The sequence below is a fragment of the Neofelis nebulosa genome, chromosome 2, assembly GCF_028018385.1.
Source record: "Neofelis nebulosa isolate mNeoNeb1 chromosome 2, mNeoNeb1.pri, whole genome shotgun sequence".
NCBI lineage: Eukaryota > Metazoa > Chordata > Mammalia > Carnivora > Felidae > Neofelis > Neofelis nebulosa.
Window position 1 is genome coordinate 71,038,767 of NC_080783.1, and position 20,878 is coordinate 71,059,644.

Here is a 20,878-nt window from a genome sequence, read left to right on the forward strand (position 1 = left end):
AAAACAGGGAGGGGGACAAAACAGAAGAGACTCATAAATATGGAGAACAAACAGAGGGTTACTGGAGGGGATGTGGGAGGGGGGGATGGGCTAAACGGGTAAGGGACATTAAGGAATCTACTCCTGAAATCATTGGTGCACTGTACACTAACTAATTTGGATGTAAATTTAAAAAATAAATTTAAAAAAATAAATTAAAATAAAAAATTAAAATTTAAAAAATGCATTGCTACCCTGATTATGAACCTCTTATGGAAACATAATCAGTTTATCTGTTTAGCCACCAGCTGTGATTATAAACAGATCACAGAATTATATAGACTTTTCAAAAAAGCCACTAGCACTAGAAGCTAGTTTATAAAACTATAACTTTTACAAAATATGGGGCAATCGGTAAATTTTGCATATAGTTAACTATTACATTCAGTGGAACTTTAAGCTTCTGTTAAACTTTTTAAAACTTTGATTCAATTCACAGAATAGTCAAGTACATTAATAGAAGTTATCTCTATTGAATTATATCATCACCTTTTCCTTAGGCTATTTTCTTTCCCTCTTCCAAAGGTAAATCCTTCCTAATATTAAAGGGAATTTTGCATATAATTCAAGTGAACAAAAATGAGTAAGATTTTAAAAGTTTCCAAACACATTCTCTACATTTGATAAATGTTCACTGCTCTTTATTTTGACTGGCTCTCAGATTTATGTAAAATTCCCTTACTTGGTTTTCAACTTGAATGTTCAGCCAAAACTAAATTCTTTGGGAATATTACATTTTATAAAAATCTTAACTTCTTGAAAATATAACAAAGTCCAAACAATACTGTGTTTTCTTGTACAGGCTTTATCCAAAATAATCAAAGGTGACCCCTTGTATCTTTATTCATATAATATAAAACCACGGCAGTGGCTTATCAGAAAGGAATCTGTAAATGGAAAGTCAGACCAACATACAATAATTTCAAATATACTTATAAATGGCTGGGGAGAAAAATCAGGGGGAGGCTAATAAGAATTACATGTTTTCCGAGCGCCTGGGTGGCCCAGTCAGTTGAGCATCTGATTTCAGCTCAGGTCATGATCTCACCATTTGTGAGTTGGTGCCCCACATCCACTGTTGTCAGCACAGAGCCCCCTTCAGACCCTCTGTCCCCCTCTCTGCCCCTCCCCCGCTCACACACATGCACTCTCTCAAAAATAAAAACTTAAAAAAAATTTTTTTTATGTTTATTCATTTTTTTGAGAGACACAGAAAGAGTGAGTGTGAGTGGGGCAGAGAGAGTGAGACACACAGAATCTGAAGCAGGCTCCAGGCTCTAAGCTGTCAGCACAGAGCCCAATGGGGGGCTCGAACTCATAAACCGTGAAATCATAACCTGAGGCAAAGTCGGCCACTTAACCAACTGAGCCACCCAGGTGCCCCCAAAATAAATAAAACATTAAAAAAAAGAATTATATGTTGTCTTCCCTATACATATTCTCATTATTATATTTTGTTTAACAGCTATATGTTAGCTATGGGCAAATATTATCACAAGAGGTTGTGTGTTATAAAAAATAGTATAGGTATATCTACAATTTTTAATCAAATTTCCATTAAAGCCCATAGTTTCATGGGAGCATGTAAAACTATGAGAGAAAAAGTTACAGGGAATTGCCAAAATCCTTCCTATACATGGACACAGATAAAGTGGGTGGTCACATCTAGCCCAACAGGGATTCTTTCTCCATTTCCTTTTTAAAGAGAATGTATAGATTGATACAGGATATCCATTTGTTCTATCTTTTTGTAGATTCTACTTTTATCTATTTGGCATCCATTCATCACAGAACCAAGTATAGTAACTATATTTTCCTATTTTCTATATTACTGGTGCTTTGGCATTTGGGGCCTTATAGACCCAGGGAGAGATTGCCCCTTTCAGGGCTAGCTAAATCCCAAAGATAATTAACACCTTGCCTACAAACATACTCTTCACATGCAAACTAACCAACCCCAAATCTATACCACCAACTTCCTCCTCAACTAAGTCACCAACCAAACCTAAATCATCTCAGAGCCAAGTACCAGGCGACCAGAGACCGCTTCCAAAACCCCACAGGAATTATTCAAATTAGACAATTCTAAAGTGTTCACCCTGCCTTGCCTTTCCCAATAAAGGCTCCGGCCTAAACCTGTCCTTGCTCTTCTTCACCTTCCGAAACCTGTCTTCTGCCATCTGACCAAAAGCCATAGCTTCCCCTTGATCCTGCACAGCACTAGTGACTTCCTCTCCAGAGACCTGTCAGTATAATGAGGCTTTCCTGGGCTCCCCTGTGTTATTTTGCGTAACTAAAACTTTTGTACCTTTGAGCCACACCTCCAGACACCCTCTCCTCCCCACCCTCTAGCAACACTCTCTTACTCTCTGCTTCTTGGTGTTTGACTATTTTATTTATTTATTTTTAAATATTTATTTTTGAGAGAGAGACAGACAGAGCACAAGTGGGAGAGGCAAGGAGAGAGAGGGAGACACAGAATCCGAAGCAGGCTCCAGGCTCTGAGCTGTCAGCACAGAGCACTATGCCAGGCTCAAACCCACAAATCGTGAGATCATGACCTGAGCCGAAGTCAGACACTTAAACAACTGAGCCACCCAGGCGCCCCAGTGTTCAACTATTTTAGATTCCACATACAAGTGAGATCATGCAGTATTTGTCTTCCTGTGTCTGGCTTATTTCACTTAGCATTATGTCCTCCTCAATTGTTTCTGAGTATTCAATTATTACTTCTGAAAATCAAATGGTCTCTAACTCTCTCAGGCCTAAATCACTCACTGTGAAACGTTAGATGGATTAAGATCCATCTATTCTGATCTTATTGTAACCTCGTTGTTATTTCAAACCGTAGTCCAAAAAGTCCCCAAAATCTTTAATAAATTTTATTTTGTTTAGTTTGTGTCTTTGTTTTTTCTTTGAAGAATGGTCAATAGGAATGGACATTTTTGTTTTCCTCAGGCCCTCCTGTGTCTCCTCTTGTGGTCACACCTGACTGACCATCTCCTAAAAGGGCAATACTGAAACTATTGACTTAAAAAGATAATCTGAATTACCTTTGAGTCTTATTTATTTGTACTGATCTTATTCTCCCTTTTACATGGACTGTCTGCACAGACATTATTATCAAAACAGTGCAAAATGTTTCCTAAGCCCATGATTGGCACAGTTTACTATACCTTCCCATGTGGATGGAATCTTTGCTGCATTTCTTAAAAGACAGGAAAGCCTTCTTTACCTCCTCCATTCTCATCTAATAGGGAGGTTGCCATTAAGGTAATTAATGTAACTGAATTAATTAAAATTTTAGATTCATTAAAATATGAGCCATTCATATATTAATGTTTGTATTAAAGTTCAATTGCATTTTGTTAAGCACTCTTGCTTCTTGTTTTCTAAAGATGCAGGTTATTTTTTGAGATAAATATAAATATGTGTTTATAAATTATTGAAACACAATCACCAAATTATTGTTTAATGGAACAATCAGAGATTCAATAAACTTTTAGTCTTTTCATTCCCTCTTCAAGATATTTTCTGAACCAAGAGAAACACCAGGAAAGTATATTTTTTCCAAGAAAAACTGATTTTAATGTCAAAAGTTCCAATGTAACCATGAAAGGTGGTAGAATTCATTCTAAAATATTTGACCTACTAGAAATCAAGAGAACTGAGATTACTAGATATTTTGCATTGAGATATATCACTAGCCTAAGGAATCAAAGATATAAGCCCTTTAATAACTTATGCCAGATCATGCAACCATCTCTAAAGATGGGAGAAATCTGTTTAGATGAGAAAGTCGTATAATTCAGTATTCCTAGTCTAAGAGAGATAATGAAGTATGTTAAAAAGAAATGGTTTTTAAATCATAAAAGGGAACAAGTGAAATTATAAGCTACTTAATGTAATTTCATGAAAGGTTGATCTTTTTAAAGCTGTGTTCAAGATTGAGAATGTTTTAAATGAATACAGTTAGAATTTCCTGAATTATGAGAAAGCTTCATTGATTTTTTAAATGGACAAAGGCGATATTAAGTTCACCGTTTCTGCATTTTTGTCCTCACAAAGATTTGGCAAAATATTATATTACCTTACATCACAGAAATGGTCTGTACTGGAGGTTCCAGCTCCTGTTGTTACACTAGCACTGGTATCTAAAAATTTTCTAATATCAGGCTAAGAGAGTGGATGTTCAGGATTTGTTGTTGTTTAGCTCTTATGATAACCACTTAAATGGATATTTATGTCAAAGACTAAATAGAAAGTACCACTTTACAATACCAAGACAAACATAAAACAATTACTGTTGTATAACTGTTACCAGATTATTTGATTTAAAAGTAGATTAACCTAATCTCCATTCTTAAGAACTAATTATATTTTTCAAGCCACATAAGGAGAAAAAAAAATATTAAATCAGACTTATGAGCACAGTTCAAACTACCATGCTTTACTTAAGTGACAACCTATTGGAAGGTCTAGAATTCCACTTTTGTCAAGTTTGTCATCTACCAGGATCTTCAGTTACTTCTTGAACATGGCTCTGATGACATGAAAGGTCCTAGATGGTTCAAATAAGAATGACAGTTCTCTTCTTACAGAGTGATAAAGATGAAAGTGCTGTACATAAGAATCATCTTAATACAGCAAATGTAACCTGTGCCTATTATAAACTAATAAACAGGAGCACCTGGGTGGCTCAGTCGGCTAGGAATCCAACTTCGGCTCAAGTCATGATCTCACAGTCAGTGAGTTCGAGCCCCACATCGGGCTCTGTGCTGATAGCTCAGAGCCTGGAGCCTGCTTCAGATTCTGTGTCTCCCTCTCTCTCTCTGCCCCTCCCCTGCTCATGCTCTATTCTCTCTGTCTCTCAAAAATCAATAAACGTTAAAAAATTAAAAAAAAAAAAACTAATAAACAGTAGAGCTGAGAAGAAGGATAAAAACATTGAAACACCTTGTGAATTGGACCTCTCCAAACTTCATTCTTAAAAAAAAAAAACAAACATTTAAAGAATGTCTGTGGTTTTTGAAGAGGAACGATTTCATGCATTCGAAGATGACTGAAAATTTTCATGGCCAAAAAGGTATCTAGTATGGGTCTGTAATGATGGGGCCAGAGGTTCATATCTTCACTGTATAAAGAAGCCATGCATAAATATAAAAAAAAGATAGGCTAGTAACCACAAGCAGCATTTTGGTAATAATTTGATAATTTTCCAAATCATTCGACATTCTTCTGAACTGTGATTTAAAAAAAAAAACAAAACACCCCACTTCATAGAGAAACACTACCTATAGCAAAGTTGGAAATGGAATACAAAAGAAAGTGTCAGCAAAATGTTTCCAATTGCCAACATTTTAAAAATACCTGTGAGGCTTCTAGTGAAAATCTAACCTAGTTATACAATCATTCTGGAAAGAATTTTGACAATATTTATAAATAGCCTCAAAAATTAGCCTAGGAGTTCCTTAAAGAAATGACCCATCCCAGGGCTGAGGCAGAGAAAATACAAGATGACCCTGGAAAATCTTGTGGGGTCAGATACTAAGGAAGTGCTCAAAAACAAATGAAAGCATGTTGAAAGGACGACAACCAGTTGAAGGAGCTCCTAATATCCAAAGATGAAACCATCTGAACAATAAAACTGGAATTGAGAGTGCTGGAATATGGCCCATAGAGTAAAATAAATATTTCTGAGTCCATACTGAAATAGGCAATTGGATAAATAAATGGAAGAGAAGTGACAGCTCTTCCCTATAGAAAAATCCTAATTTCTGAATGCAGAAAGAATGAAAGAAACAGAAAATCACCATTAGGCAAATACCACAGTAATAAATAAATAACAAACAGGAAATAGTAACTGATGAATGCTAAAATTTGTGGGCAAACGATTGAGGAAAAATAGGATATTTGCTATAGTTTCGAGTATCTCCTCCAAGATACTCATTACTACAAAAGGGAAATTTTTAATTTTACAGGTAGAAAACCTAGCAGACACCTCCATAATCAAGGTTAACATACCCAGAAATGACATCATCTATCCCCTGATATAACTCACTGAGAAGGAAACGTCACTTCAGTGGTATTCTTGACAATAAATGCATAACCTCAATCTCATTGAGAAGCTTGGAAACACAAATGGAGAGATAATCTACAAAAAAAAAAAAAAAAATGCCCTGTACACTTCAAGAGTGTCAAGGTCATGAAAGATAGGGGAAGACTGAATAACTCACAAAATGGAGATGATTAAAAAGACATTGGGACACCTGGGTAGCTCAATCAGTTAAGCATCAGACTCAATTTCAGCTCAGGTCATGATCTCACAGTTTATGGGTTTGAACCCCACAGCAGGCTCTGCAATGACAGCATGGAGCCTGCTTGGGATTCTTCCTCTCCCTGTCTCTCTGCCCTCCCCTGCTCATGCTCTCTTTCTAAAAATAAATAAACAAACTTAAAAAAATAAATAAAAGAAAAAGAAGTGATATCTAAACACAAAATGGGATCCTGTAACAGAAAAATGACATATGATACCCTAATAAATACTGTGGTTTATTTAATAGAATTGTACTAATGTTCATTTCCTAGTTTTGATTGTTAACTCTAATTATATAAGATGTTAATATTATGGCAAAGCAAATGAAAGGTATATGGGAACTCTTTGTACTATTTTTGCAATTACTGTGTTAAATGCAAAATTTATCTCAAAATAAAAAGCCAAAAAATAACAAAATGAATGTTTTCTTTTATATGTCCTTTTCTATGCTTCTAAACTATGCTAAAAAATAAGTATTAATTTTATAATTAGGAAAAATGAATGTATTATATTTACCAGATATATTATTGGCTTGCATCTTATTACTGTCAAATGGATAAATCAAGTTATTACATAAGAATTATTAAATCAATAATTCATTATCAAATTAATTATGCATATTGGGTATAAAAATCTTTGGTGAAATTATTTTCAATCAAAGAGAAATATTATGCCAATAGTAATAACAACAATGACAGCTATAATTTTTGAGTAATTACTCCAAACAGTATAACTCATATATAAAGGTATATACATAATTATATACATAATTGATTCTCACAAGCCTGCAAGGTAGATGTTACTATTATTGTCATCATTCTTATTTTATAGATAAGAAAAGTGAGGCTTTGAACAGCTGGGAAACTTGCCAGAGCTGGCATACATACTTAATTGGAACAGTTAGAACTGTCTGACTCTAAAGTTTAAGCTCTTGACAACTGAGGTCGACTAGTGTTGCTGCTTAATGTATTACCCATGATATGTTTAAGAAGGACTTACATGCACTTAGCTCTGTTAGAAAGCAGTACAAAATTCTGTGAAACAATAGACTCTGCTTTTAAGAATCTAGCACTCTAATCAAGGAAACAAGTCATATGTATGTGTATTTATATATGAGTAAAAATAATTTTATATACATATAAATTACAAAGTGATATGTAATATGTAATCAATGCTAAATGAGTAAAATGAGCACTCGGCAATTTTGTAATCCATTATGATCTATAAAAAATATCCCCATTTATTTTTTTTTTTTTGCAAGATTTGGTCTTCTAGCATTCCCACAGCTAAAATAACTCAGACATACTATAATTTTTCAGTTAATTTTTTAAGGTAAATATTCTCAAACTTTAGTGTACATGAGAATCACCTAGAGACTTCTTTATATTGCTTGTTTATTGGCTCCATCCCCTTGATATTCTTCATACTTGAGTAGCAAGGCCCAGAACCTGTTTTTTTTAATTTTTTTTCCAATATATGAAATTTATTGTCAAATTGGTTTCCATACAACACTCAGTGCTCATCCCAAAAGGTGCCCTCCTCAATACCCATCCCCCACCCTCCCCTCCCTCCCACCCCCCATCAACCCTCAGTTTGTTCTCAGTTTTTAAGAGTCTCTTATGCTTTGGCTCTCTCCCACTCTAATCTCTTTTTTTTTTTTTTTTCCTTCCCCTCCCCCATGGGTTTCCGCCAAGTTTCTCAGGATCCACATAAGAGTGAAACCATATGGTATCTGTCTTTCTCTGTATGGCTTATTTCACTTAGCATCACACTCTCCAGTTCCATCCACGTTGCTACAAAAGGCCATATTTCATTTTTTCTCATTGCCACATAGTATTCCATTGTGTATATAAACCACAATGTCTTTATCCATTCATCAGTTGATGGACATTTAGGCTCTTTCCATAATTTGGCTATTGTTGAGAGTGCTGCTATAAACATTGGGGTACAAGTGCCCCTATGCATCAGTACTCCTGTATCCCTTGGATAAATTCCTAGCAGTGCTATTGCTGGGTCATAGGGTAGGTCTATTTTTAATTTTCTGAGGAACCTCCACACTGCTTTCCAGAGCGGCTGCACCAATTTGCATTCCCACCAACAGTGCAAGAGGGTTCCCGTTTCTCCACATCCTCTCCAGCATCTATAGTCTCCAGAACCTGCATTTTTAATGAGCCCTCCTGATGATTCTGATACAGGTGCTTCTTGAGTGTGAAGTTTCAATAATAATCCCTTTATTTGTAAATAATAATAATAATATCTCCTAGAAATGCTCTGTAAAATTATATAATATCAGATTTTTATAGGTATTTATATCATAACATTATTCATTAATAAAACACAAAGTACATTATATACACTTAAATAACAAATTATACATTAGGTCTAGGTCCTGATGTCTGCATGTTTTTCCATTTTATTACCACAGTCTTGTTTCTGAACAAATCAGAAGACTTTTGATAGGCTTATTCCAAAAGCAGCTTAAATATCAACAGGAAATCACCTCTGTATTTATGAAAGGAGCAGAGTGAATCTAACAAAAATGAAATGTGCTTCATAAGCAGAGCTATGTTTTGATTCCATCCAGTAGTTATTATATACCTAACTACTTTTTATGGCACCTGCTTTCTGGAATGTGACTAGGTTATCACCTTTGATATCAAAGCCTCATTAGTCAAAAAAAGTCATTAGGAAGCAATTGCCTTCTCTAAATAATTTTGGTTTCTCAGAATAAGCAAGAATAAGCATAGGTAAAAATAAATGTTGGAGGCACTCCAGCAACCTAACACATTCAATATGCAACAGGAAAATTCTTCTAAAAAATACTTGTTTATTAAATCCTTAGAGCATAATTTTCATGATAAATGATCAAGTATTGATGATATTCTTATGAGGACTTCATCATTAGATCAAAACCATACCAAGTCCTTGTCTGTAATACATTCTCACTCTACCCCACTAAGTCTGTAGATTAATCTCTATTTCCATTTTCTTGGAAGACTTCTGGAGTCCTAAACTCTTTGAAAATGGCCTAAGTTTAACATAGGAATGCATATATACATGGCATCCAGAAATTTTTGTGTCATTTTGTATACATAGAAGTCCTCACTAAAAAAAAAAAAACTACAAAACATTGCCATGAGAAATTAAAGATCTAAATACGTCGAGAGACAGTCCACGTACATGTTTTGGAAGACTCAGTATTGCCAAGATGGCAATTCTACCCAAATTGATCTGTAAATTTAAAACAATCCCTATCAAAATCTTTGCAGGGTTTTTGTAGAAATCAATAAGTAGATCCTAAAATTCAAAGGACCTAAAATAGCCAAAACAATTTAGAAAAATAATAAAGTGGAAGGACTTATAATACTTGATACCAAATTTTACTATAAAGTCTCAATAATAAGACAATGTAGTATTAGGGTAAAGAAACACACATAGATTAACAGAACAGAACTTAGAGCCCAGAAAAAGTGACCTTCTATTGATAATCAATTTACTTTCAACAAAGCTGCCAAGAAAATCCAATGGAAAAAAAGGTGGCCTTTTTCACAAATGGTGCTTGAGCAATTAGATATCTATATGCAAAGAATTTAGACTCTTACTCACACCATACACAAAAATTAACTCAAAATAGATCATTGATCTACATGTAAGAACCAAAACTATAAAACTCCTAGGAAAAAACATACGAAGAAAACTCTTCATGAGCTTGGTTTAGGCAGAGTTCTTAGATTCAACACCAAAAGCACAATTGATAAAAGAAAAAATTGATAAATTGCACTTTGTCAAAATTAAAAACTTCTGTATTCCAAAAGTCATCAAGAAAGTTAAGGCTAGACAGAAAATATTTTCAAATCATATTTCTGACAAAAAAGTTATATCCAATATATGTACTATATATATATATATATATATATATATATATATATATATATAACTCTTACAAGACAACAAATATCAATTTGAAAATGGACAAAATATTTTAATCAACATTTCATAAAAGAATATATACAAATGGCTAATAAGCACATAAAAAGATGTCCAACATCATTAGTGCTATAGACCAAATGTGTTTCCCCAAACACATACTCCAAATTAGTATATTGAAACCTAACCCCCAAAGTGATGGTATTAGAAGATGGGGCCTTTCTGGGGCACCTGGGTGTCTCAGCTGGTTAAGTGGCCGACTCCTGGGATAGGCTCAGGTCATGATCTCACAGTTTGTGAGATCAAGCCCAGCACTGGGCTTCTCACTGACAGCATGGAGCCCCCTTGGAATTTTCTTTCTCCCTCTCTCTCTGTCCCTCCCTGACTCACACATGCACAAGCTCTCTCTCACTCTCTCTCAAAATAAATAAACAAACTTAAAAAAAAGAAGAAGAAGAAGAAGAAGAAGAAGGGCCTTTGGGAAATGATTGGGGCTTTTATAAAAGAGGGCCCCAGGTAGCTCCCCTTTCCATCTGCCATCTGAGAACATAGCTGAAAGATGGCTATCTATTAACCGGAAATGGGCTCTCATCAGATATCAAACTTACCACTCATTGATTTTGTACTTCCCAGCTTCCAAAGATGCACAAAATAAATTTTTGTTGTTAATAAGCCATCCAGTCTATGATATTTTGTTATAGTAACACAAATGGACTAAGAAAATAAGTCATTATGAGATTGCAAATCAAAATCACAACAGCATACCATTTTATACTCATTAAAATGACTATTCAAAAAGACAATATCAAGTGTTGGCAAAAATGTGGAGAAACCTAAACCCTTCTATTATGGTAGAGCTGGTACCTGTGAAATGGCAGTCTCACTGAAAAAGAGTCAATTTCTTTGAACATTATATATAAACTTACTATACGATCCAATAATTCCACTCATAGGACTCTACCCAAGAGAAGTGTAAATATATGCCCACATGGAAACAATTATAAATGAAAATTTATAATAGCACCATATATAAGAACCAAAAGTTAGAAACTATACAAATGACTAAAGTCTCAATAAACAAAAGAAGGTCTGCTAGCCATATAATGTAATACTTTCCAGCAATAAAAAGGAACAAACTTCTGATAAATGCTACAATATGAATGGATCTCAAGAATGTTTCACTTAAGTGAAAATAGCCAGATGCAAAAGACTGTCTATTGTACAATTCCACTTATATTAAATGTCCAGAAAAGGCAAATTTACAGAGACAAAAAGGAAATCAGCAAAACGTAGATTAATTATTGCCTAGGGTCAAAAGTGGATATTGACTACACGTGGACTGGAGAAAGCTTTTTGGGACAATGAAATGTGCTAAAACTGGATTGCAGTGATGGTTGCTCAGTTCTATAAATTTACTGAAAATCACTGAATTGTACACTTGCAACAGGAGAATTTTATGACATGTAAATCATATATATATATATGGTACATTTATTATGATATGTAAAAAATCTCCTTAAGCATCGTAAGATCTTAAAAGAAACATACTTTGAAAATCAGTATAATATGATTGATAATCTGTTTCCTTTGGATTTTGACTTATTATACCATACAGTAACATAATACTGTATGAGGCTAAACCAACAATGACCTTTAAAAAATGTTGGTCACACAAAATGAGGTATAATGGGGAAAAAAGTATTTTCCTAGAAATTTAGTTGTTTTGATGTTCCTTATGCTAAAATTTAATGTATAACAAGAGAAAATTCAGAAAAATGATCTGGAGAAAAAAAATAACAATTTGACCCAAGTGAAATAGTTCTCTTCCTCTCTCAAACATAGGATATGCTATATACTCTCTTAACTCAGCTTTGAGGATATATTCCCAAAGACCTCTAGGTCTGCAAATAGTTCAGTGAAACCCTGACTAGCCTTAGCACTGTCTTCACAAAAAGAATACATTTTGTGGTAGACATGATCTAGGGTGTGTGTGTGTTTGTGTGTGTGTTGTGAATCTTCATGAATTTTTCATTTGCTCTTTTCTTGATCTATATAAATAGGACTGATATAAGAATTGTTTAGATCCTCAACTTTTTCCCTGTTAGTGATAAAGGTTAAATAACTTGCCTATTTTTTTGCAATACTTTTTAGGTAAAATTCACCATTTTGCAGTATACAATTTAGTATAATTCACAATGTTATGTAACCATCACACCACTATGTAACTCCAAAATATTTCCATCACTGAAAACAAACAAACAAAAAAACAATAGATGTTAGCAATCACTCCCCCAATTCTGCCCCAGGCCTTGGCAACCACTAATCTACTTTAGTCTCTAAGGATTTTCCTATTCTGAACTTTTCATATAAGTGGAATCATGTAAGATGTGGCCTGCAGTGCCTTACATTTTATAACATCTTATATCATAGTACTTTCATTTTTGAAGAGGTAGATGAAAAAGTCCATATTATAACGGTATTCCTTTTTTTAAATTGGCTCTAATTAAAAAGAACAGAGTCACTTTTTAATTAGATGTAATATTTTCAAATGCTAGCTCAGTACTTATTAGCTATGGGAACCTGGGTAACTTACTTGACCTTCTCAGCCTCAGTCTCTTTATCTGTAAGGCTGGATAACATTAGCAACCTTTCAGGATTATCATGAAGACTAAAGATGTGTATGCTTAGGGTGAGTCTGAGACAATACCTATTATTACTTCATAAAACTTGTCTAATTACCATCATCATATTTAACTTAGCACTCAGATGTTTACTCTATGCTAGAAGCGGGACTACACAATGATGGAAAGAATAAAGAGGTTTGGACTCTAGGCCAAGCTCTGCCATTAACTAATGTAAGCAGCATACCCTTAAATATATCTTCTTATCTCTTGGTTGTTCAGTTTCATCATGCATTTAAGTAAATTAATGAGTGAGTCCAAAACCTGCAATTGAGCTCAGTAGTCCTTTTCAGACCAAAACAGATGCATTCTGTTTTATGATTCCACAAAACAGATGCATTAAATACTAGTTACTCCCCTTTTCTAAATAAGAGCAACATAACCTCAAAGAGTATCTGAGACAACTCTTTTAAGTGGAACAATATATTAGAACTTTAATTTACACTTATTTTAACTACAATAAATAAAAATTAACTAATATTACTATATAGATGGAAAGTGGTATCCTCACAGAAAGCCAAATGATCACGTGTCATGTATCCTATGAGGTAGGAGAAGGGAAGAGTGGAGTTTCTCTACAAAGCAGTGTTGAGAGTGGCACCCACATTTCTCCATTCACTTGAAGTATCTTGCAATGCACTATGGTCTATGCCCAATTTATACTTCTGAATTAATCATCATCCCAAGGTTTTTGGGATACATTGGAAGTGTGATTATTTTGGGCCATGTTCACTAACTCTATTTGAGTTCCAGACCTTTACCCAGATATTTTCTAAGCCTCCATAGAAGACTATCTCACTTCCTCATCTGCCTTCAGTATTTTTACCATAAACAATACTTGTAGGCTTTAGATTCTACCACTCATTAGCAACCTTGGCATCCCATATGTACATTTTATTTTTATAGTCACTCACCATTGTAGAGTAAAAATTCAAGTCATAAAGGGGAAAATGAGGATTTCTTATACTGCATTTTGCTTCCTACGTATTACTATGTGAGTATGTTTTTTTTAATTAGTACTATAATCTAAATCACCATTTAAATAAAATATAAATACCAATATTACTTAGCCAACTTACATATTCTTTTCATTACTTTGACATTTTAGTCCCCCTTTCCCTCATTTAATAACGTAGAAGACTTTTCATAAGGTTCTTTTCACAAATAAAGCAATAAACTGGGCCATTTGGGAATCCAGAATTACCATTTTAAAAGGAGCTCTATTCCACCAATAAATTACCTTTAAAAAGTGATCTTTACTCTAGTTCCATACCTCAGGGCAGTTTTACAAGCAAGTTCAACTTAAAATTAGCTCCTTTTAGGACATCAGAATTTTATAAGGGATCCAACATGGAACCACTAAAATATCACCCAAGATTAAATGGCATGAGATAGAAATACCTGCTATAAAACTACTCTCCTAGAAGTCTCTTCCGTGGTCTAGTAATTTACGCCTAGAAGCAAACTCAACACTCAGTGTCAAGGACAAATTTGAAGTCCTATGCAGTCCTAAATTCCTGGCTTCATACTTTCAAAAGATTAATTCCATCTTTACTAAAGGGATACCACCCTCATTACTATTACAAATAGTCTTCATATTTACCGATCTCAAACAACTTATGACAATGATTATTTGAGGAGAAAATAGCAGTTTTTCTCTAAAAGCTAAATTGAGCTCTATCTCTAGACTAGCTAGAGACTGTGAGCACCATGTGGACAGGGTTTTTGTCTATCTTGTTCATTGCTATATTCTCAGCCCCATGAACATGTTTGGCCAAAAGTAGGCTTTTAATAAATGAAGGAATCTTCTGAACATGGCTTGAACCATAGCTTCAGATGTATCGGTCAGGTGCTATCAAAGCCAGACTATACTCTGAGCCCAGAAGAGCTGGATGTCCTAACCCTTAGAGTGATGAGGGCCAATAAATGCTATGATGCCTTGTTCATCAAAAGAAAATTATCTGTAAAGCTCCCTAAGGAGGATTGAGAAAAAAAGGAAACATGTCAGGACCTCCTTCACTCACACCCTTAAAATGTACTTTATATACACTAAAATGAAGGTAAACCTTGGAAGCTTAAAAAGAAACTTTTACTCCCTTTCCTCCCTATTAGCAGCTAACTTTTATTGAGCACTTACTAAATGACAGATATTTCACATAAGTTATTTGATGCACTCTTCTCAAAACCCAAGACATATGTACCATTCCCTTCCCATTTTTCAGTTGAAGAAACTGAGGCTTATCACTTCCCCAGGATCATAAAGCATGTAAATAGCAGTGCTGTGACCTACCAGACTGTGTTTTTAAATATTATGCCATATTGCCATTTACATAATTATTTGCAAAGTCATCTGATTAATTTTCTAAAGCAGAGTCAAAAGCTATTTCTTCCTCCCTCTTCCAAGTATAAAAACTCCAGTCCAGGATCTGATTATGATAAGCCTGATTAATAATGTAATGTAAAAAAAAAAAATAGTGCTTTTCTTTCTGAACTAGTTTTAGAAGACCTATATTCCAGTGCTGGCTTCAATACTGTGTGACCTTAGACAAGTTATTCCAAGTCCCTATGCCTCAATTTCTCGTTTTTAAAATTAAAATAATAAAATCTGCTTTACTTAAAATGACTGCTTTGAAAACTAAAAAACAAGTCATAAAAGCAATTGAAGCTGAAAATACTATAGAAGTATAAAAGTAGGCCAGTAATTCAGCATCCATTCTAGCCTCTCAAGTTTATTTTTCATATAATCAACTGCTAACATGATCTTCTTTTGCCATTAAACTATGTAACTATGTAACTATTCTGTACTGGCCATTATCCACATAAAATGCAACCTTTGACTCCTCAAAAATTTCCATCAGACTGATGATAGACCTTGTTTTCTAGCCAAACTTTTATTTTCTCTGCTCCTTTAAGCCATACACTGATTGCCCATCTAACCAAGTAATGCTATCCTCTTTTAAAGTCTTCCAGTTAATTCTCACTTGGTCCTAAACCCTTTAAATGTTCCCAGAAGTGACAACTCATATGCCACATCAAACTGACTTCAGCGTGCTTTTGTAGGCCAACTTCCAAACCCCTTCCCCCTAAAAAAGGGGGTTTTTCCATATAACTTAACCTTTCCTAAATCTCCATCCTTCAATTCCTATGTATAGTCCCTTCCTTTCATCCAAGGAATGATAGTTCTCTCTGACATTCTTGACATCCTTAATTCTGAGTACCCACAGAATCATAATTTATATATCTATTCAAGTTAGGGAAGAGAGACAAATATTTTATTCTCATTTTTATAAAATAACTCCACTTTGATCCACAGAGAAATGTTTCTACTTTTAAGCAGGCAGGCTAATTGATATGCTTCCTTTTTTCCCCTCACAGCCCCCGCCCTTTATTTAGGCTCCATTCTTGGTAGTGACGCCTGCGTTCTTCCCATCCTCCTGCTCCCTCCCAGCCCAAATCTAGCGTCCTGAGGAGAACTGAGCATGCTCAGTAGCCACAGCCAATTCCGGGATGCAAACTGGCATCTTTTGCAGATTTTGAGCCCAGCAGGAGAGGTAAGGCCCTAAAAATACAGTGGCCCAGAATTTGCCCACTCCCCGAGGTATCATTTGATTTAAAGATGTGTTCACAGCCTAGAAATGGACGTGGAAGTGGACAGCTTGCTCTCAGTCCCTATTCTGCAAGGTGGGTCACCAACCTGAGTAACAGAGAGCTGAGAGCAGCCCCTCTTCCTGGTTTGGAGCAGGGAGGAGATTTCTGCTGTTCTGAGCTGTGATAGTGCTGATAGACAGCTGGAAGCTTGCATTTGGCATCTCTGTTGCATCAAGAAAATACTGTTGTTGTTGTTGTTGTTGTTGTTGTTATTGTTATTGTTATTTTTCTTTTTTTCCTTGAACACAGCAACATCAGCTGCTCCAGGCTGAGAAAGATGTTGCCTGAAGAGCTACAAAGTCTGTGAGCCACCCAGAGACTGTGGAGAGGATAGGGAAACCAACTACTTACCCAAGATTTAGATCTGGCTTAAGACCCAGAAATAAGCAGGACATTTCTAAATGACAACTCATGAACCTTTCAGATATTCAAAGCTGAATTGTCAGCCTGTCCCCCCAAAATGCATACCTTCTTTGTATGTGAACCATGACATATTTCCTTTTAAGAGAGATTGACAAAACACACACACACACACACACACACACACACACACACACACACAAAATCCTCCTGTTCTCCTTTCCCCTGGTTTCTGCAGATACTAAATCTCTAGAGCTGCAACAGCAGCAGATCCCCTTACCTCACTGCCAGGGGGATGAGGCATAGGGAGGAAATTTATCATGAATGGAATATGATAAAAAGGGAGGGGGGCTTCTCTGCAGGGTCTTCAGCCACCACTGCACAGCCTAAGAAACAGAGATAGGCAGAAACGGGCTGGGAGAGAGACACACAGCTGTCCCTGCTGCTAAAACCTAGCCATCTCTTCAAACAGCAGCAAACATGAGACATTTCATCACCGTAGTGCATCCATATTGAGAAGGGGGAAAAAAAATCATGTGCTTTGCGTTATGCATTTCAGTCACCCGAGATGGGAGGAGACCCCTGTCCATATGTCGTGGGAGCTATCCACCACCCCAAAAGTACGTTCACTGCATCTAGCCAGCCGACCGCTTGCCTGACAGGATTTGCAGCAAACGCGGTTAATCTGTGACAGCAGGTTGTCTCTTACCGTAGGCAGCAGCGGCTCCATTTGAGCTCCCTGGTCTTTAATCTCCATGTTTTGTAACGCCTCTGGAATAAGCACCTTTCTCTGCAGTGTCTTCAATGTCCTACACTCAGCCCGGCACTCGCTCTGCTTAGTATTCGGATCAGGTAGCTCTGAAGCAGGAGGCAATTGCACACTCCAACTCACCAGAGTCACATGGCTCCTACTCGCTCGGGCTGCTGGCCAGGTTTTGCACTGAATGCCTTGGATCCCTGGGCCGGTAAGAGAGATCTCACCAGCCCTGTGTCACTGCCCACACCTGGCTGCTGATATAAAATACAGCCTGCAGTGCTGCAAGTCTAATTGACATTAAGAATCTCACCTAAGATGCTAACTTCTTATCAGACTAGTCCAAGGTGGACTCCAACCAACTCAGCCAGATTTTAACACTTCGAGGCAATTCACTTCATTCCCAGATCCCCATGGGAGACACAAGTCAAACAAGAAGATGTTAATAAGGTGTCCTAGATGTCCTGCTGTGAGTACATGGGGTCTTTAAAAACAGGTAAGATGACATTGAAACTGATATGCCTTAGTGAGATTGAACTACGCATTAACAAAATCAGACATTAAAGTCATTGTTGACTCACTAAGAATTGATCATACAGATACATTCAATATTTTGATTCTGAGAAACTTAGGCAAGGCACATGGTATCACAAATTAAAATATATTTTTCTCTGATTTCCCAACAAATAATAGGGAAAGAAAGTATTTTGATAGTAGCAATTATTAAAATACTAAAGCATTCTGAAGAGACAATGAATCTGACAAAAAGCATATACCCTTTTGCCTTAAAAGTATCAACAAAAAAGGGGTAGAAAATTCTCTAACTAATCCATGGGAGAAGATGTGTCAGTGAGAGGAGCTCTTTTGTAGGGAAAAGAAGTTGATAATGGTTGTTGAGTGACTACATATTTCCTAGAATTGATTATAAATCTAGAGTATTTTAAGTAATGAAGCCCACGTATCACTGAATCCCAGACTGAGTACAAAGGTTACAAATGCAGAGGGGTTAGTAGAGTATGAGTGACAATTACTGAGATAGCTTATCTGAGATAAGAAATTTTTCACCGGATTTAAAAAGCATTCATCAGCAGGAGTGAATATTAAATTATTTTCAGCAACACACCAAAATTTTCCACAACATTCCTAATAGGTGGAATTATTATTACCTTTTATCTGTTTACCGCCCCATACAAATCTTTATAATAAACTCTTACCTTGATAAGAAAATATTTTGTTTTATAAACTAGAATGATTAATATATTTGAGTGGCAGTTTTGTGCACACGTAGAGATGATTCTAAGGACTTAAATAACAAGACATTGACTGGCAAGTTGCTAATTTGGGGCCCAACTTGACTTTCTACCATGGACTGATAAATAAAAGCTCCCTTTCCACTCACATAACCATAATAAAGCATCAAAACAACTTATTAGGATAAAAGTGGTGACCTCTCTAGACAGATAATTTCTATCTCATTAGGAAATTCTAAGTCATCCAGTTCATATTTGTTCAAAAAGAATTCAAATATAACTAGGAAAACATCTGACTCTTTATTCCAAGAGCCAAAATAAAAATAAGATAGTATGTATTTTAAACGACTTTGAAGCAATACTTTCCTATAATGTATATTGATAAACCATATAGCTACTTTACTGGAACAACTATTCCTGAGTGTTCACTATATGCTAGAACTACTATTCCTATTGGTGTAACAGGACTTAGCCAGAGTTTCAACACACTACGTTCTACTTCTAGAGTGCAAGCAAGCCCATATCTCTGAAGTTCTCTGATCCAAGATAATGAAATGAATGCTAGCTTAGTAAAAAGGAAAGTGGGGAAAGAAAGGGATCCTCAGTTAATCCACACTACTTCTATTTTACAACTCTAAAGACTTCAGAATTAAGTCCCATATCATAGGAAAATATAGCCACATCCTAAGTAAGTGTTAATGAAGAGGTACTGATAACTTCTAGGAAAAAAAATCATCACTAGGGAGTAGACTTTTCACTAACAAAACCATAGAATTTTACAGATAGGCCCATGGAGACAACTTCTCCATTCATCTTCAAACTCAGAAAGTGAAAAGAACAGAAGTTAGGGAAGAGAAAATCCAACTTGTATGAGCAGCTTGTTTTTCCAACTACGTATTGTCCACCTTGGAGATCCTGATATGTCCTTGGTGGAGGCTAGGAGAGGAAGTAGCTGGGATATACATTTTGAAAAACACCCCAGGTAACTTTTCTGTTTCTCCAAGTCCAGAGCCCTTCCACTACAGTCAAATTTCCTTGGATCCTAGATGATTAAAAATGAGTTCCTCCTCAGCCTGTTTTTATTTAGAAATCCGGTGAGATTTCATTAGCACAATTTGACAGCCATAATTTCGAACATAACATTAAGTATTGCAAAGGCTGTATTTGTCCAAGGAACTGAATGTTTCAGACATCTAACTGGAACGAGACAATAGTCCAGTTTTCATTCAGTCAGTCCTACTATGTGTGCGGCACTGTGTTACTGATGCTGTTTCCCGTCAAACTGAGCAATATCAATGTGGAATTTTCCTCTCTGAAGAATGAAATAAAAGGAGCAATCGGCCACAAGCCAACCATACAAAGGGGAATTACAGAAAGCACTAAACAGAAGAGCCACCTTCCTTTCCAGCTGCCCATGTAGTGGCCAATAGAAAAGGAACACAGCCACCATGGTGTGCTTCCTTCCTTGATCTGTCCTGCATCCTGGGACTCTTGCTGACCTCAAATTTTACTAATCCCCCAAGTATGCAAGTCAGCATGGAGCCAATGTCCTTTCAGTTCCTACCTCCTTTTGCTATTTTAAGCCCTTGGGGGTTAAGATATGCACATTAATGCAATGTTTATCTTAGAGAAGAGGCCATCTAATATTATATTTGATACATCTAATTGTACCTGAAGAAGGCACTGGACTCTAAAGGTTATTGCCAACACTATTATTTCAAGAAAACACTTTTTCATCCTGGTAATATCGGGTTCTGGCTTAGATCTGAAAGTCTTTTGCACTGACTCTTTTCAGTATAAAAGCGCTGAATTTTAGTTAGGCAACAAGATCAGAAATATATCCTGAACATTAATACTATGTTGTTGATAATATTAACTCAAGATTAATATTTTCAAATGGTCA

General features: G+C 35.8%; 1 protein-coding gene across 7 annotated transcripts in view; it reads right to left on the reverse strand.

Moving 5' to 3' along the window:
• Positions 1 to 17,949, reverse strand: part of SLC4A10 (solute carrier family 4 member 10) — a 298,500-nt gene extending 280,551 nt beyond the window's left edge. For 5 of the 7 annotated variants that reach the window (XM_058715153.1, XM_058715157.1, XM_058715156.1 and 2 more), the window contains exon 1: positions 17,681 to 17,946. In XM_058715153.1, the coding sequence (XP_058571136.1) occupies positions 17,681 to 17,728 (48 nt within the window). In that variant the 5' untranslated portion in view covers positions 17,729 to 17,946. Of the gene's footprint in view, positions 1 to 17,680 lie in introns of all 7 variants that reach the window. The other 2 variants (XM_058715152.1, XM_058715154.1) reach the window with 2 other exon arrangements.
• Positions 17,950 to 20,878: the final 2,929 nt, after the last annotated feature.